The sequence below is a fragment of the Phaenicophaeus curvirostris genome, chromosome 18 (genome assembly GCF_032191515.1).
Source record: "Phaenicophaeus curvirostris isolate KB17595 chromosome 18, BPBGC_Pcur_1.0, whole genome shotgun sequence".
In the NCBI taxonomy this organism is placed as follows: domain Eukaryota; kingdom Metazoa; phylum Chordata; class Aves; order Cuculiformes; family Cuculidae; genus Phaenicophaeus; species Phaenicophaeus curvirostris.
The window spans coordinates 16,357,097-16,372,105 of record NC_091409.1 but is presented as its reverse complement, the minus strand read 5'-3'; the positions used below and the strand labels follow the sequence as shown (position 1 = coordinate 16,372,105).

At 46.4% G+C, this 15,009-nt stretch overlaps 1 protein-coding gene across 3 annotated transcripts in view; it reads left to right on the top strand.

Annotated features, from left to right (window-relative positions):
- The window catches only part of NDRG3 (NDRG family member 3), a 69,910-nt gene that overhangs the window by 13,364 nt on the left and 41,537 nt on the right, over window positions 1-15,009 (top strand). For all 3 annotated transcript variants that reach the window (XM_069872210.1, XM_069872209.1, XM_069872208.1), the window contains exon 2: window positions 14,901-15,006. In XM_069872210.1, coding sequence (XP_069728311.1) covers window positions 14,950-15,006 — 57 coding nt within the window. In that variant the 5' untranslated portion in view covers window positions 14,901-14,949. The remainder of the gene's footprint in view (window positions 1-14,900; window positions 15,007-15,009) is intronic.

Sequence of the window (15,009 nt, the reverse complement as noted above, 5' to 3'; positions counted from 1 at the left end):
TGAGAAAACTCATGGGTTGAGATAAAGACAATTTAATGGGGAAAGCGAAATCAACATGCACAAATAAAGCAAAACAAGGAATTCATTCAGTACTTCCCATGGCCAAGTGGGTGTTCAGCCATTCCCAGGAAAGCCGGGCTTCATCACACATAACGGTTACTTGGGAAGACAAACACCATTGTTCCAAATGTTCCCCCTCTTCCTTCTTTTTCCCCCGGCTCCATGGTCTGGAATATCCCTTGGGTCACTGGGATCAGCTGTCCCAGCCGTGTCCCCTCCCAGCTCCCCGTGCACCCCAGCACTCGCCGGTGGGGTGGGTGAGGAGCAGGAAAGGCCCTGGTGCTGTGCGAGCCTGCTCAGCAGGGACTGAAACATCGCTGTGTTATCAGCCCTGTTCTCAGCTCAAATCCAAACACAGCCCAGAACCCGCTACTGCGAAGAACATTAACTCTGTCCCTGTCACACCCAGCATACCTGTAAATCAGGCAGAAGGAAGCTCTATTTTATACAGTGTTCTCACAATGTCAGGCATTGCCAGAGAATAACGTGGAGGCCAAAAGCAGAGAGAAGTCAAAGTTAGAAAAAGACATGGAAGAGAGGGGATGATGTTAGATTATTGATAAAAAAATAAATTTATGTTGGTAAATGGAGGAGTTAGCTTTGAGGAAACGTGGGAAAATCTTGTGGCATTGATGATGAAATAGCATTTTAAATTCAGTATAGGGAATGATATACCTGGAGAACACTGTAAGCGTGCAGTGATGAGCTCTGGATTGGCTTTTCTGTCACAGAGGAAACTTGGGGGTATAATAATAGGCAGGCCTATCAAAATATTATCTCAGTGTTTGGAAAAACAAATTGAAGGCTAGATGCTTGTGGAAAAATAGCAGTGATCAAGCTAGGAGATGGACTGCCAGGTAAACCCCTCCATGTACCCAGGTAATGCTGCGTGAGCACTGGTCTTGTAGAATCACAGAATGCCTTGGATTGGAAGGGACCTCAAAGCCCGTCCAGTTCCACCCCTGCCATGGGCAGGGACACCTCCCACTGGATCCAGTTGCTCCAAGCCCCATCCAGCCTGGCCTGGAACACCTCCAGGGATGGGGCAGCCACCACTGCTCTGGGTAAGGGCCTCCCCACCCTCACAGCAAAGCATTTCTTCCTGAGATCACATCTCAGTCTCCCCTTTTCCAGCTGAAAACCATTCCCACTCATCCTATCCCTGCTCTCTGTGATGTCCTCCGCAGCTTTCCTGGAGTCCCCTTTAAGGCCCCCTCGTCGCTCCTAAAGACCCAGTGAAGCCAGGAAGGATCCTGAAAGGATTGGCAAGAATGATCAAAGGTGTGAAATGAGTTCCTTGTAAAGAATGATAGATAGATCAAAACTCTTAAGTATCAAAAAGATGCCTTTGAAGAGGATAAGTTGGAAGCATCTAAAGCCTTAGCAGAATGGAGTATATGTGAACCGTTATTCCCTGTCTCTTCTGATAAAGGGACAGATCACCAAATGAAAGGAGCGGGTGGCAAGCTCAAAACAAACCAGGATATTTATAAAGTGGGAGCAGGACATCCTCCTTTCTCTTTGGTGTTGAGGTTCTAATCTGTAGGAACAATTCCCTGGATTTAGGCTGATTTATTCTGCAGTTAACACTTTGTTGGAATGCTGTTTGTAGGGCTTTGAAAGCTTAGCTCTGAGCTCTGTTCATAAGAGAAATGCTTTCAAATGCTGGAGCAGGGATATGAAGCCTGGCAGGCTGAAACAGCCCCTCTGATCATTTTTCATTGGGCAAAATCAGTGCAATTTCTCCCCAAGGTGTTCTGGTGGAAATACCTGAAAAAGGCACATAGAGCTTGCAAAGATCAGGAGGTGTAGCCTTGTGCCTGGAGTTTTGGGGTTGTTTTTGGAATAGTAAAACTTCCGTGACAGCAAGAGGTGATGTATCCTCTGACAGTAAGCTGGGGGGGAAGTGTATTCTCACAGTTGTGCTAGGGAGTTCCAGCTTCAGCTGATACTGAAATAATGTGGCAGTAAAACCCCCAGCAGTGGCAGCGTTTTGGGATTTCTACGTAGGATTTAGAAAAGGACAAACTGAAGGAGGTTTTTGATTCACAGAAACTGGACACGGGTCCAGTGTACAAGTACTGTTTATTTGTGTGTTTCTACCTGTGGTTTGTTGTGTTCACATATTCTCTGGCAATGTGGGCTCGCAGCCCAGAAACCAACCATGTCCTGGGCTGCATCCAAAGCAGTGGGATCAGCAGGGAGGGAGGGGAGTTGTGGAGTCTTGGGCACAGGAAGAACGTGGAGCTGTTGGAACGAGTCCAGAGGAGGCCACGGAGATGATCCGAGGGCTGGAGCAACTCCTGTACGAGGACAGGCTGAGAGAGTTGGAGTTGTTCAGCGTGGAGAAGAGAAGGCTCTGGAGAGACCTTAGAGCAGCTTCCAGTGCTGAAAGGGGCTCCAGGAAAGCTGGGGAGGGGCTCTGGATCAGGGAGTGCAGGGGGAGGATGAGGGGAACAGTTTTGAGCTGAGATAGGGGAGATTGAAATGAGATCTTTTGAAGAACTGTTTTCCTGTGAAGATGGTCCTGGCCCAGGTTGCCCAGAGCAGTGGTGGCTGCCCCATCCCTGGAGGTGTTCCAGGCCAGGTTGGATGGGGCTTGGAGCAACTGGATCCAGTGGGAGGTGTCCCTGCCCATGGCAGGGGTGAGACTGGATGGGCTTTAAGGTTCCTTCCAACTCGAACCATACTAGAATTCTATGATTTTGTGAAATCAATTTCTTGCCATTTTAGGCCGATTCAGAGCACCTTCCTAAACCTTTCTTTACTTAACTGTTAAGAGAGAGATCGCTTAAGCTCATAGACTGCTCAGGTGAATTGCGCTTTGAATTTTCTTCCTGTTTGACATCTGCTCCTCACCTGGAAAAGGGCTCTAGGTCACAAAAGCTTGTTGTTATTTCCAGATAATTAAGTAAAAGATGTTGCCACAATCTGCAAACCCTTGAGGTATTGGGAGGTTGAAAGAGTAGGGAGAGGAGTGGTGTTGGTGTTGCCATGATAACCCCTCCACTGGAATCTTTGGGAAAGTATGCAGAGCGTCAGGTGGAGTCAGGCTCTTGAGATGGGGAGGGAATATTCCATGGCAAGGTGAGTTGTTATCATTTTACTTTTAATGTATTACGTATGATAAAGAGTAATTGGATTACTGGGGCTGAACAGATACCTAATTGTGTTGTGCTCCATGGATGCCTCTCCACCAGGTAGCTCAAACTCATTAACTTCAGTCACTGTGGAGGAGGCTCAGAAGAGACTCTGCACTTCAGTTCCATGACAGTGGTTTAAACTAATATGATATTCTTTACGATTGGGCCTGGCATATGTTGGTACCACTATTCACCTGACTAACATGTCTTACTTACACTTTATGATAATGACCACCCTTCTTCCGAACATTTTAAATCTCTTCTGAGGGTTTCTTTGGAATTCACGGCAATGTTGGACATGCAGTAGGTAAATATATCTGCTGTTTTCCAAATGGATAAGGCGATGCAGCTTGGAGAGGGAGGGGGAAAAGGTAATACTGGTGTGAATAAAATCAATGTAGAACTAACTAGGGCTCTCATTTTGTTTCTGAGATGACTGTGTCAGCAATGTTTTTAAACTAAGCTCTGCTTGAAAGTTAATGTGGGAGAAATGTGCATGAGACAGGAATGAGATACTGAACCGAGGCAAAGCTATTTGATAATCTCTGTCTAGATGAGTTTTGGCAAGCTGGCCAATAGCTTCTGCAGGACCCACAAGAGACGGACACTCAGCTGAATTACATGTGGGTGTGAGAGCAAGGAGGGAGTATCACTTGGTGCCGTTCCTTTGCTGTTTCCTGGGCATTTGCTCTTGAACTGTAACAGACTTTAATCCTCTGCTGTTCTTCATGTGTCCTTCTTTGGGAAAGTATTGAATAGCTTTCAGGCGTAGGGATCAATGTAATATTAAAGGTGTTATTTTGACACATTAACATCTGCCTTGAAAAATCTACCAAGAGATGAATTTCTACTCCTTTAATGTGAAGATGTGATTTGAGTCATTGTTCATTATTAAACACTTTTAGGAAGGGAGTTTTTGGATAGTGCTGATGAGTAGTTGTAACAGTCTCTGCTTTTGGATTTTTGTTTTTCTTTTTTATTCTGGTCTGCGATATTTTCAGGTTAAAAGTCTCATTGTTATGCATGCGTCTTCCACTTGCAGCAAGAGAAATTCCTGTAGAATAAAAGGAAACCATTTGTGTGATGAGAGTGGTGTGTAATGCTGGAATCTACGTCCTTGGAGATTTTCAGATCTGTAAGGCCCTGAGCACCTTGATCCAGCTTTGAAATTCCTCCTGATTGGAGGAGTTGTGCTAGGTGACCTCCAGAAATCCCTTCCCACCTTTGCTGTTCTGTGATTGCATTCGGATCCCATAAATGGAAACCTTTCACTGTCTCATTTGTGCCATCTTCACCTGCAGAAAGGACTACGAACAGTTCTGTGGAAATTTCTCCTAATGCTTCTTAATCAAGGAATTAGTTTTAGATTTTGGTGTAATCAGTGATATCCTTCACTGCTGCCTTGTGTCATTTCCTCTTCATCTCACACTGGTTTCTAGGGAATGAAATTGGAAATTAAGCTGTTTTTTCCAAGTCTTTCTAAATGTGTAGGGTTAAATGTGAAACTCATGTAATGGGTCAGCTTCCTTCAGAACTAGAATGTTGAAACTAAATCACTTATTTTGAGATCTTCAGCTGCTTTTGAAAGAAATAAAATCCTTGTGTTTTAACACCTTCAGGGCTTTGTTTACAATAACTAAGTGTCCTAGTTGGAGTGTCCATGGTGTCACGGATTTCCACTCTAAGATGTGCAATGTGGTGCTTTCTTAAGCTTGGAAATATTTGTGGTGTATCCCAAATATACAAAAATTAATTTGACTTAAGAGGAATCACCTTAGCTCCTGCTATTGTTTCTTAATGGAAACTAAACTCTGAGTTGGTCTGCACCATGACTTTGGTTTGGAAAAGACTGGGTGAGGAAAAACAGAAAAGATGAATTTTACCTGATATTGCAGCAAATCCTATGCAGATTTAACCTGCCTTTGTGTAAACTCGTCTTCTCTTGATGTAAGCTGTTTACCCAGTCCAGCTCACACATCAGATTGCTTCAGCTTCTAACTCTGACCACAGATTTTAACATGGATCGGTGTGGAGATGAATGAGGAAAGAGAGGGGAAGATGGATGCAGAAAAAGGGAAGCAGAAATTCTTTCCTGCCTAAAATGCTGATGAGGCTTGGATTTGGAGAGACAAGATCTCAGCAAAGCAGGACACACCTTCAGGAGGATGTGTCTGTCAGACTTTGACAGGTCTCAGGCACTGATGGCCAGGGCTTTGGAAGGAAGATCTTGGTTGGACTCGATGATCCGATGGGTCTTTTCCAACCTGGTGATTCTATGATTCTATCTAAACTTGCAAGCTCCAGAGCCAAGAGCAGTCACTGGGATCTGTGGAGAGCAAACTGGGTTTGGGTGCATGTGACAGCCAGTAATTAGATCAGAGATCCCTCCTTAGGCTTCATCTGACGAGCTTGAACTTTGGAAAGGTATATTTGTATAGGGTGCCACCATCCTCTTTTGTGTTCCAGCTGCTCTCAAAAAGGAGTTCTGAATTTGACAGAAAACATCACTTCCCTTCCAAAGATATTCTAGGTACCTACTATATGCACAGTTTTATAATTGACTTCAAACAGCAGTCATTCTTACAGTGGTTTAAAATCATTTACTGATGGGCAGGAATCAGACCCTGGAGATCTCGGTGAGGCTGTGCTGAGATTGTTCAACAGTGTGAGCAGCTGTGAGTGGCAACAACCAGCAGGTCTTGAGCCCATCATCAGAGAAAGCTCTTTTTTTTGTTTTGGGTAGGATGCCACTTGGTCGTAAGAGCTTGTGGAACAGCAGTGGTTGGCTCCCTGTGCCCCTCCCACACTCACCAGAGAACCCAGCTGGTGGGAGCTGCACCAAGCAGGGGGACTGAGATGGACTCTGAGTCCATTCTGCTGCTGACACCTCAGGAAGACAGGCTGAGAAAGTTGGGGTTGTTCAGCCTGGAGAAGACCTTGGAGCAGCTTCCAGTACCTGAAGGGGGCTACTAGAAAGCTGGGGAGGGACTTTTTGCAAAGGCACGTAGTGATAGGACTAGGGGGAATGGCTATAAATAGGAGAGGAGAAGATTTAGACGAGAAATAAAGAGGAAATTCTTCACAATGAGGATTGGGAGCCCCTGGCCTAGGTTGTCCAGAACAGTGGTGGCTGCCCCATCCCTGCAGGTGTTCAAGGCCAGTCTGGATGGGGCTCTGAGCAGACAGTCCAGTGGGAGGTGTCCCTGCCCGTAGCAGGGGTGTGCAATTAGATGATCTTTAAGGACCCTTCCAACCCAAACCATTCTATGTACCTCCTGAAACAGTTAATGCAGTTGCAGGAAAAGATTTTGCTTTCTTTGTTCTCTCTTGTCTCATAGTCTGACCGGCACCCAAGAGACCCTCGTGAACGTATTATTTCTAGGCAGCTGCCAGCGATTTTCAAGCATCCCATTTATTAGCGTGCTTGTATCTTTTAGCCAACAGCCAGCATAGCTTCCAAAAAAACATCATACCCCACTGGGGTACCATGATTCTACTCCTGGACAGAGGATTTCAATAACTTGTGTCATTGATGGATGGGTTTTACTAGCAAGGGAGGGAGGGCAGGCATCTGTCTTGGGGCTCTTGACCTGCTTTTAATATAGCTGGTGGTGAAACATATCTCTCACCTCTGCATTTCACCATTAGGTCACTTAATCTGGTGACAAGGCAGGGCTGCGAGGAAACATAGGAGCAGGGCAGAGAGCTGGAGGGACTGACTTTCATTTTCAGAAGCTGAGGTGAAATTTCAGTTCCTCATTATCTTGAAATCAAACCCTACAACAAGGCAACTCATATTAGCAAACTGAGTTCTGTCTTATGTCCTGTAAATGCTTTATCTAACTTGATTAGATTTTGCATGTCTTGAAGGTAAGTGTGGGCCCCCGTGTGACATCTGGCAGTGCTCGAGCATGTACTTTATGTGCTCCCTGCTTCCACTGGGGAGCTAACACTGCCAAAAAACCTAGCTCCTTAAAATCAAATCTCAAGCAAGCTCTTTATACTTGATGGATTTAGCAAAAAAGCTGGTACACAAGGAGCTGAAGGAGCTATTGCATCAGTCAGTTCACTGATCCAAATGAAAACGAGTCCTGGAAAAACCAATTGAGGAGGCAGTGACCTGGCACATCAGTGTGTAATCATTGGCCTGGTGCGAGGCGGGGAGAGGAAGGGATTTCTGGCTGGCACGGGGAGAGAGGACAGGAGCATCCCTTTTGGCAGCCACCTACAATTATATTAAATGAATAACAAAATTACATCCTGAATTGATTCTGAGCTGCCCTGTATCCATTACTGAGTTTAACTGCATTAATTTGAGTTGCCTCTCCTGTGCTGGCCAACTGCCTGAGAAGGGGCACAAAATTCCAGCTGACACACACAAGATGTGGTTTCTTGCTTGCAAGTTAATCCACAGCGTGGAGAAGATGGAGGGGTCAGCAGCACAGCAGTTGTGATGGGTTTGAAGTAGTGATACTGATGCTTGAGAAGAGATTGTCCTTTCGATGGTGCAGGGCAGGCAGGAAGCCGCACTGGCAGGGCCTGTTCTGGGAAGCTCCAAGGAGTCGTGACACACGGGTAAGGGGAAGACACGTTTAATTAGTGAGGAAGAAGGGGGAAAAAAAGGTAACAAAAATCGAATTTTAGCAATTTGGTTTTTATACAATGTATATGCATTCTGCAAATTTACATCAATCCTGTGAATGCCCCTTTCCCAGTCTGCAGTTACAGCAGATTGAAAGAGTGAAACTGCATCTGTTAAACCTGCCTTCTGTGTACATCTGTACTCCTATATTCAATAGACATAATTATTTAATACTGAACAATATGTACTTGCTGTGATGGAGCTTAAAAGGTCTGTCCCTCGTGTGGTGGATAACTTGGAATCAGAGATGTTGAAATGTTTGATGAGGGGGCTGGAGAGCAGGTCTTACGAGGAGCGGCTGAGAGAGCTGGAGGTGTTTATCCTGGAGAAGAGGAGGCTGAGGGGAGACCTCATTGCTCTCTACAACTACCTGAAAGGAGGTTGTGGAGAGGAGGGAGCTGGGCTCTTCTCCCAAGGGACAGGGGACAGGACAAGAGGGAATGGCCTCAAGCTCCACCAGAGGAGGTTCAGGCTCCACGTAAGGAAAAAATTCTTCACAGAAAGGGTCATTGGGCACTGGCAGAGGCTGCCCAGGGAGGTGGTTGAGTCCCCTTCCTTGGAGGGGTTTAAGGCACGGGTGGACAAGGTGCTGAGGGGCATGGTTTAGTGTTTGATAGGAATGGTTGGACTTAATGATCCGGTGGGTCTCTTCCAACCTGGTTATTCTATGATTCTATGAGCTTTTGCCTGCATATATATACTGTATTCTGGGGGCCAAAACGCATTTATTAAAGTTTGAATGAAGTAAGAAGAAAAGTTTGCGTTTGCTCTGCAAAGACACTAGTAGAAGTGATGTAGATTTAAATCCATGAGCACGGTGAGCTTGTGCTGCAGGGTTGTGGAGGCTCATCAGAGGGGGAAGCATCTGTGTACAGACCCATTCGAACATGTCCTGCACTGTAGGAAAGCTGGAGACAGAGTTCTTAGCAAGGCCTGTTGTGACAGGACAAGGAGTAAATGGTTTTAAGCTAAGGGAGGGGAGATTTAGACTAGATATGAGGAAGAAATGTTTTCCTGTGAGGGTGGGGAGGCACTGGCACAGATTGTCCAAGAAGGTAGTGACTGCCCCATCCCTGGAGGTGTTCCAGGCCAGACTGGATTGGGCTCTGAGCAACCTCGTTGAGCTGGATATGTCCCTGCTCACTGCAAAGGGGTTGGACTGGATGGGCTTCAGAGGTCTCTTCCAGCCCAAACCATTCTGTCATTCTCTGATTCTGTAACACTGGTACACGTGGCTCTGTGGGTTAGTTGGAGATGGGTGGGCTGCTGGCACTGGTTGCTGCAAGTGTGGCTTTGGAGTTGTGCCTGGGAAAAAGGGGATTGCAAAAATCCTGTGAATAGTGTGATTGGTAACAATAGCCATTGCTGCTTGAGTTGCAGTGGGGAGAACAGCTTAAGAAGGCGTGTGCTGCAGAGCTGTTTGAAAGAGGTACCACGACCAAGAAAGGCTCTTTCAGAGACAATGATTTGCATTATTTTCATAGGAGAAATTTCTCATTCCACTGTTTATCCTGGTTATCCCCAGTGAAAAACCTCATGGACTGGACTGTACAGGGATGCCCAGTGTGGCTCAGTGGTTTCATGGACACTGGTCCAGGTCACCCAAAACGATTTGAAGACACATTTTTTTCTTGCATTCCAGCTTAACCAGCACTGTAGTTGGAGCCTGTTAATTCAGATGATGACTAAGGAGGACGTCCTGCTAGCTGAGCTCCATTATGCATGTGGCAGTGTGGCACTTCTTGTGATTAGGGTTTGACTCCTCCAAAATTAATGGAAGGTTCGGCGTGGAGCTTTTCCTTACAAAACCATTGTTCAATATAGGTCTCATTTAAACTCCTTAGAAAGGATATTAGTAGCTGATGTTTCTGTCCCAGTGTCACCTAGGTTTAAAGGAGGTAAGAGCATGTTGTGTTACAAAGCTGTGTTGGTTGTGTGTGGTAGCTCGCACTGTGCTGGGGAAGTGGAACGTGCTTTCTCTCTGCAGGTTTGCAGTTTGTCTTGGACGTGGGGCGCCATGTGGTGCATTCCCAAAAATCCATGAGCTGGAACACAAAGTGAGTAACCTAAGAAAACATTATGAAAGTGAGTTTGGACTCTGTGCCTGTTCTGCTGGAAGTTTGCTGCATTAGCCAGCGTTTCAGTGTAGAAAACAGAGCAGCCTGTGCGGGTGGTTGAGGAGCACACTACTCTCTTCCTCTGCACACACTGGAGGAGCGTCTGTTCATCCCGTCTCTGAAGAAGTGAGGAGCTGCGTCAGAGCAGTTCCCGGAAACCTCACCCAGGTTGTCATGGCTGTCCTGGAGAGGAGGCTTTTCCAGCTGGCCTCTGCTGGGCTGCCAGGCAGGGAGCGTCTCTTTAGGGACATTTAATGCCATGTTGTGTAGCATAGCTTGATAATGTGTGTAATTTTGCTGCAGTACAATTAACATACAAAGCAGGAGTATACCGGGCTATGGAGATAATGAATTAGAAGATGTAGTCAAGTTGGTGTATGAGTCAATGTGAATGATCAAGAATTTTCAGCCTCTGTATAAAAGATTTTCTTTGCACTGAGCTCCTAAATGGCATGGAGAGGTTGCACCTCCATAATAAAGAGAATGTTCAAGAAGGTGCCCAGGGACTTGGATTCAAGACCCAGCTCTTGCAGCTGGTAGTCCTGTGGGGAGCAGTACTGCTGGAGTGTCACCAGCTGGAACTGGAGCCAAAGCACAGAGGGGTGGTGCCGTTGGCACTGCTGGCTTAGTGAGAGCAAGGCTGGAGTGCTGACGATTCGCTGAACGTCTCTTCAATCATTGTCTTACTGGTTTTCAAAGAACGTGGAGCCTACTTCAGCCTTCAGGAAGCTTTGGAAAGGGATGGATGGTTTAAATTGGGGTATTTGGGTGTATTTATAGTCATTTATAAATGGAGGCAAGAGGAATATTTGCAAAGCAGGTGGTACAGGGACATTTACAGGAAAAATGTGTGATTTGTACACGGATCATTCCAGGCAATCCTTTTGCCTTGCCTGTAACCTCTCTTCTACAGAGCTCTGCTGTGTGCTGTGAATATTTATGGTGCTTTGTTGTGATATTTTAAACTTGCTTACAGCTTATGAGATGACATGTTTGTTCCTTTAAATAACAGGAGGAGTGGAGGGAGAGGATTGATTGTTTCCTGGGTAGGTGTTTCTGAAGATCTTTAACAGCAAGTCTTTAACTCAAGCAAGGATGGCCCAGTTCACCAATACCTCACCCCTCCCTCTGCCTCTGAAGGTGGAGATGGCCTTTACCAAGCCTTGCTCTGCAAAGCATTCTCTTTTGAGAAATGCTTGTGGCCTCTTTTTAGCAAGTGTTGTAGCTTTGCCGTGTTTCAAACTAAAAGCCTAGTTGCTGTTAGCGTGGCAGCGTGCTCAGGTGAAGTTGTGAATGTTGAGTTACCTATATTTGGTCCCAGGCAATGGCATTCAGCTTCCTAAGACCTTGGGAAGAGAAAAATGCGTGTATCTGCCTGTAGAATATCCTCTGAATGGATTCCAGTGAAGTCCAGAGGCTGTGACAGCCATTTTCTGGAGAGGTCCCAAGTGAGTGGATTGGGAAGAGGTGATTTAGCAATATAAAAACAGCTGCTTGGAAGCAATGATGGGGACTCCCTGTACCTTTTCCTTCAAAAAGCCTTTAAAAAAAACCTTTGAGTTTTTAGGAAAACAGAAAAAACCTCATATTTGCTGCATAAGCATATCAGAATCAAAAGGTTTTGAAAAGAAATCCACCATCTGGCTGTTTGTGGCTGCACAGGTTTAATCTTTTGTGTCTGATTTTGCTCTCAGTTCAGCAATTTTCCAGAGACTGCCTGGTTCCCCTCAGTGACCAGTCCCGTTGGGCCCCTTTGGAGGTCCTCTCCTCGCTCCTGCAGCGTGGCTGAGAATCTGATCCCAGCTGGAGTCTCCCTGACTGACTGTGCTGCAGGCTCACAGCAGGGCATGTCTCTGGAGAACAAGTCTTAGGAGCGTCTAAGGGACCTGGGAATGTTTAGCCTGGAGAAAAAGAGTCTGAAGGGAGACCTCGTCACTGTCTAAAACTGCCTGAAAGGAGGTTGTGGAGAGGTGGGTGCTGGTCTCTTCTCCCAAGCATCAGGCGATAGGACGAGAGGAAATGGCCTCAAGCTACACCAGGACAGGTTCGGATTGGACAGCAGGGAATCTTTCTTCACCAGAAGGGTTCTCAGGCACTGGCAGAGGCTGCCCAGCGAGGTGGTTGGGTCACCATCCTTGGAGGTGTTTAAAAGACAGGTGGATGAAGTACTCGGGGGTCTGGTTTAGTAGTGATCAAGTACGGTTGGACTCGATGATCACCTCAGAGGTTTTTTCTAACCTAGATTCTATGATTCTACTCTTTCTGCATGCTCCCCTGTGGAACATTTCCCAGCTACATGAGCCCAGTTGGTGCCCAGGAGGTCTCTTCTCCCTCAAAAAAGTTTCACCTAATTCTGAGCCCAGCATTGAAGCCTGCAGCCTTTCTTGTTGCTGCCTAGCGTGCTTTAACAAAGGAGCAACTTGCAGTACAGGTATAACACAGCAGCGTGCTGCCTTAGCCTTCCCCTCCTTTCCCCTGAGACTGTGTTTGGAGAAGCAGTGGACCAGGAGGATATGGATCAGGTGAATTCCAGAGTATGCACTCCAGATACCAAGTGTGATATCGAGGTTGATGAGGTGAAGGCATTTGGTAATCCTTGCTTTGAACACCTACTTGTTTTTTAATTATTCTTATCTAACAAATGATTAACAGAGTAGCACATAGGATTTACAAACTGTGCCTGTTTCCCTATCTCTAGACTTTACACATCATGCTTGTGTGGGCAGCCAATGATGTCCTTGGGCAGTTTCAGCAAGATGCCTCCCAGGGCTCTCTGGGAGTTGTTGCTCTTTATATTGCTCAGGGGAAACGGGGAGCAATATCTGCAAAGCTTTAGCACAAGGATCTTTGAGTGATTTAACGCAGAGCAATTGGTGCTCTGGGTTGTTCTTTGGTCAGCCAGAGCTAGGTGCGTGGGATTGTTAGATGCGCTGCTTCACTGTAGACTGTCAGGCAAAATTATGAGGTCCTGAACCACAAAACAAGCATGATTTACCATTGCCATGTGTGTAAAAATCCACAGAGACAGGCGGCTGCTGTGTGCACAGGTTTTTAATCCTTTTGGGTCGATTGGACAAGTTCTTAGTCTCTTGGGTGGCCCCAAGAACAGGCATCACCTTCCTGCCTGCCACTGGATCCCATGGGTGTCTTTTCAAAGGTGCATGAGAGGCCAATAAGCTCTCTAGATAACAAGGTGGTGGTTCTAGTGCTGTCATCACCTGCGGTTCAGTTTTGTGAGGTTTGTTTGAAACTCCTTTGGTGTCTGCAACCTTATGGGATCCTGCTTTGGAGCAAACCTGGTAGATGTTGAGCTCTTAATTGGTCCCAGTGCACTTGGAAGTTGTAATTCCTTAGCTGAATATATTTTATGGTTTCTGTAACACCTTATCAGAGTTACAGTAGCTGGTGCATGCTCTGGGGCTTACAATGGGTTATACAGTGACTCTGCTCTGCTGAGTAACCAGTCATCATGGGGCAAGGTGGATGTCACCTGTAAATTAACTGATTTCTTGGAACTCTCACAACTGATGTATGTTACAGCAGCAACATCAGAAAAAGAATATTTTCAAGTTCCCTAAACAAAGGAACTAAAAGAGGGGGGTGTTACTGTGGCTGATTTTCAAAAGGCAGAGGCGTTACGATTTATTTTGAGCCAGCCTGCTTTTAGCCACACCAATGTCAGTCCTGGCACAGAAGGGACAACATGAATGTGCAGCTCTGCACAGCACTGGGGTGAAGGAACCTCTCCTTTCTTGGACAGCACAGCTTTGTGTGGAGTTTAAGGGGCTGGAGGAGCACAGTTGCAGCACTCGTTCCACTTTTTTCCTGCTGTGGTTGGCAGCAGAATATTGTCTCGGACAAAGAATCTGACATGTGACAAGATTTGAGTCTTTTTCTAGCATTCTCAGCTAGTGCCCCGGGAGCCCACCGCATGCCTCTTCGTGTCCCTACCTGTGTCCATGACTTATTTTATCTACAGTAATATGTACAGTTTTCCTGAACAACTAAGCAATCTGCAGTATCACGTGTGATCGTCTCCTGCTGCCGGAGCCCTCTTTGTATTGCTGCAGCTGCCCACTATGGAAATTGTCCTGTCTGGAGACACAAGGAGAGCCTCTAGAATGAAAATTAAATCCCTGGCAAACTCTGCCAATATCCTTCCTCCATCCTTGTTGATATATGACTAGGAGATGATTGGGATGATGGTGATGACTAGGAGAGCTCTCCTGTGGCAGCAGTGGTGTCCTGTAGCCATACAGCAACCCCACAGAGTGTTGTTTACACTTTTCTCTTTCCTTTCATGCCTCTGCACCGCCTGACGGAGGATGATTGTTTGGGCTGCACAATTAACAGTGATGCCCCCTGTACGTGTTCAACTGGACCAGCAGTGGCATTTTCGTATCCCACTTCATAACATAAGGACCATGGGTTCTGGGCTGTCTGTGTTTTGCCAACAAGGCACGTGGGTCTCCACACCTGTGTCTTCCACATGCAGGTGCCGCGGTGGCTGCAGGGGCTGGATGCTGTGGTGCAGCCGCGTCAGCGTGGCAGTGAGGTGTCAGTGTTCCTGCATATTGAACCCAGCTTTCACTCTGCTTATCCAGTCATTTCCAGTTCATGTCCAGGCAGACTATGGCTAAAGTATGAACGATGCGTGGAAGTCGATCCAGACTTTCTGAGTAGACAAGGCCTGAGCTTTCAGGGATGGCTTTCAGTGGGCAAGGCGATGTGCAGAGGAAGGAGCACTACAACTGACACATGGGGTGCAAGCGTGCCTGCCTTCTGCAGGTACAGGTGCTTGGTTTTGCCCTGAGAATCAGCTTTGTTCAGGCTTTCTGGCTTCAGTTACAGCATATATGAGTCTAATGAAAGATTGTAAATCTCTCTTTGGCTAACTTCTCTTGTGATGCTGTTTGTAACAGTGTGCCTTTGTTTCAGAGTCACCCGTTTGCTGCTCTGAGGGTTAACTGGCTCTGCGTACAGCATCATGGATGAGCTGCAGGATGTTCAGCTGACAGAGATCAAACCGCTTCTGAACGATAAGGTA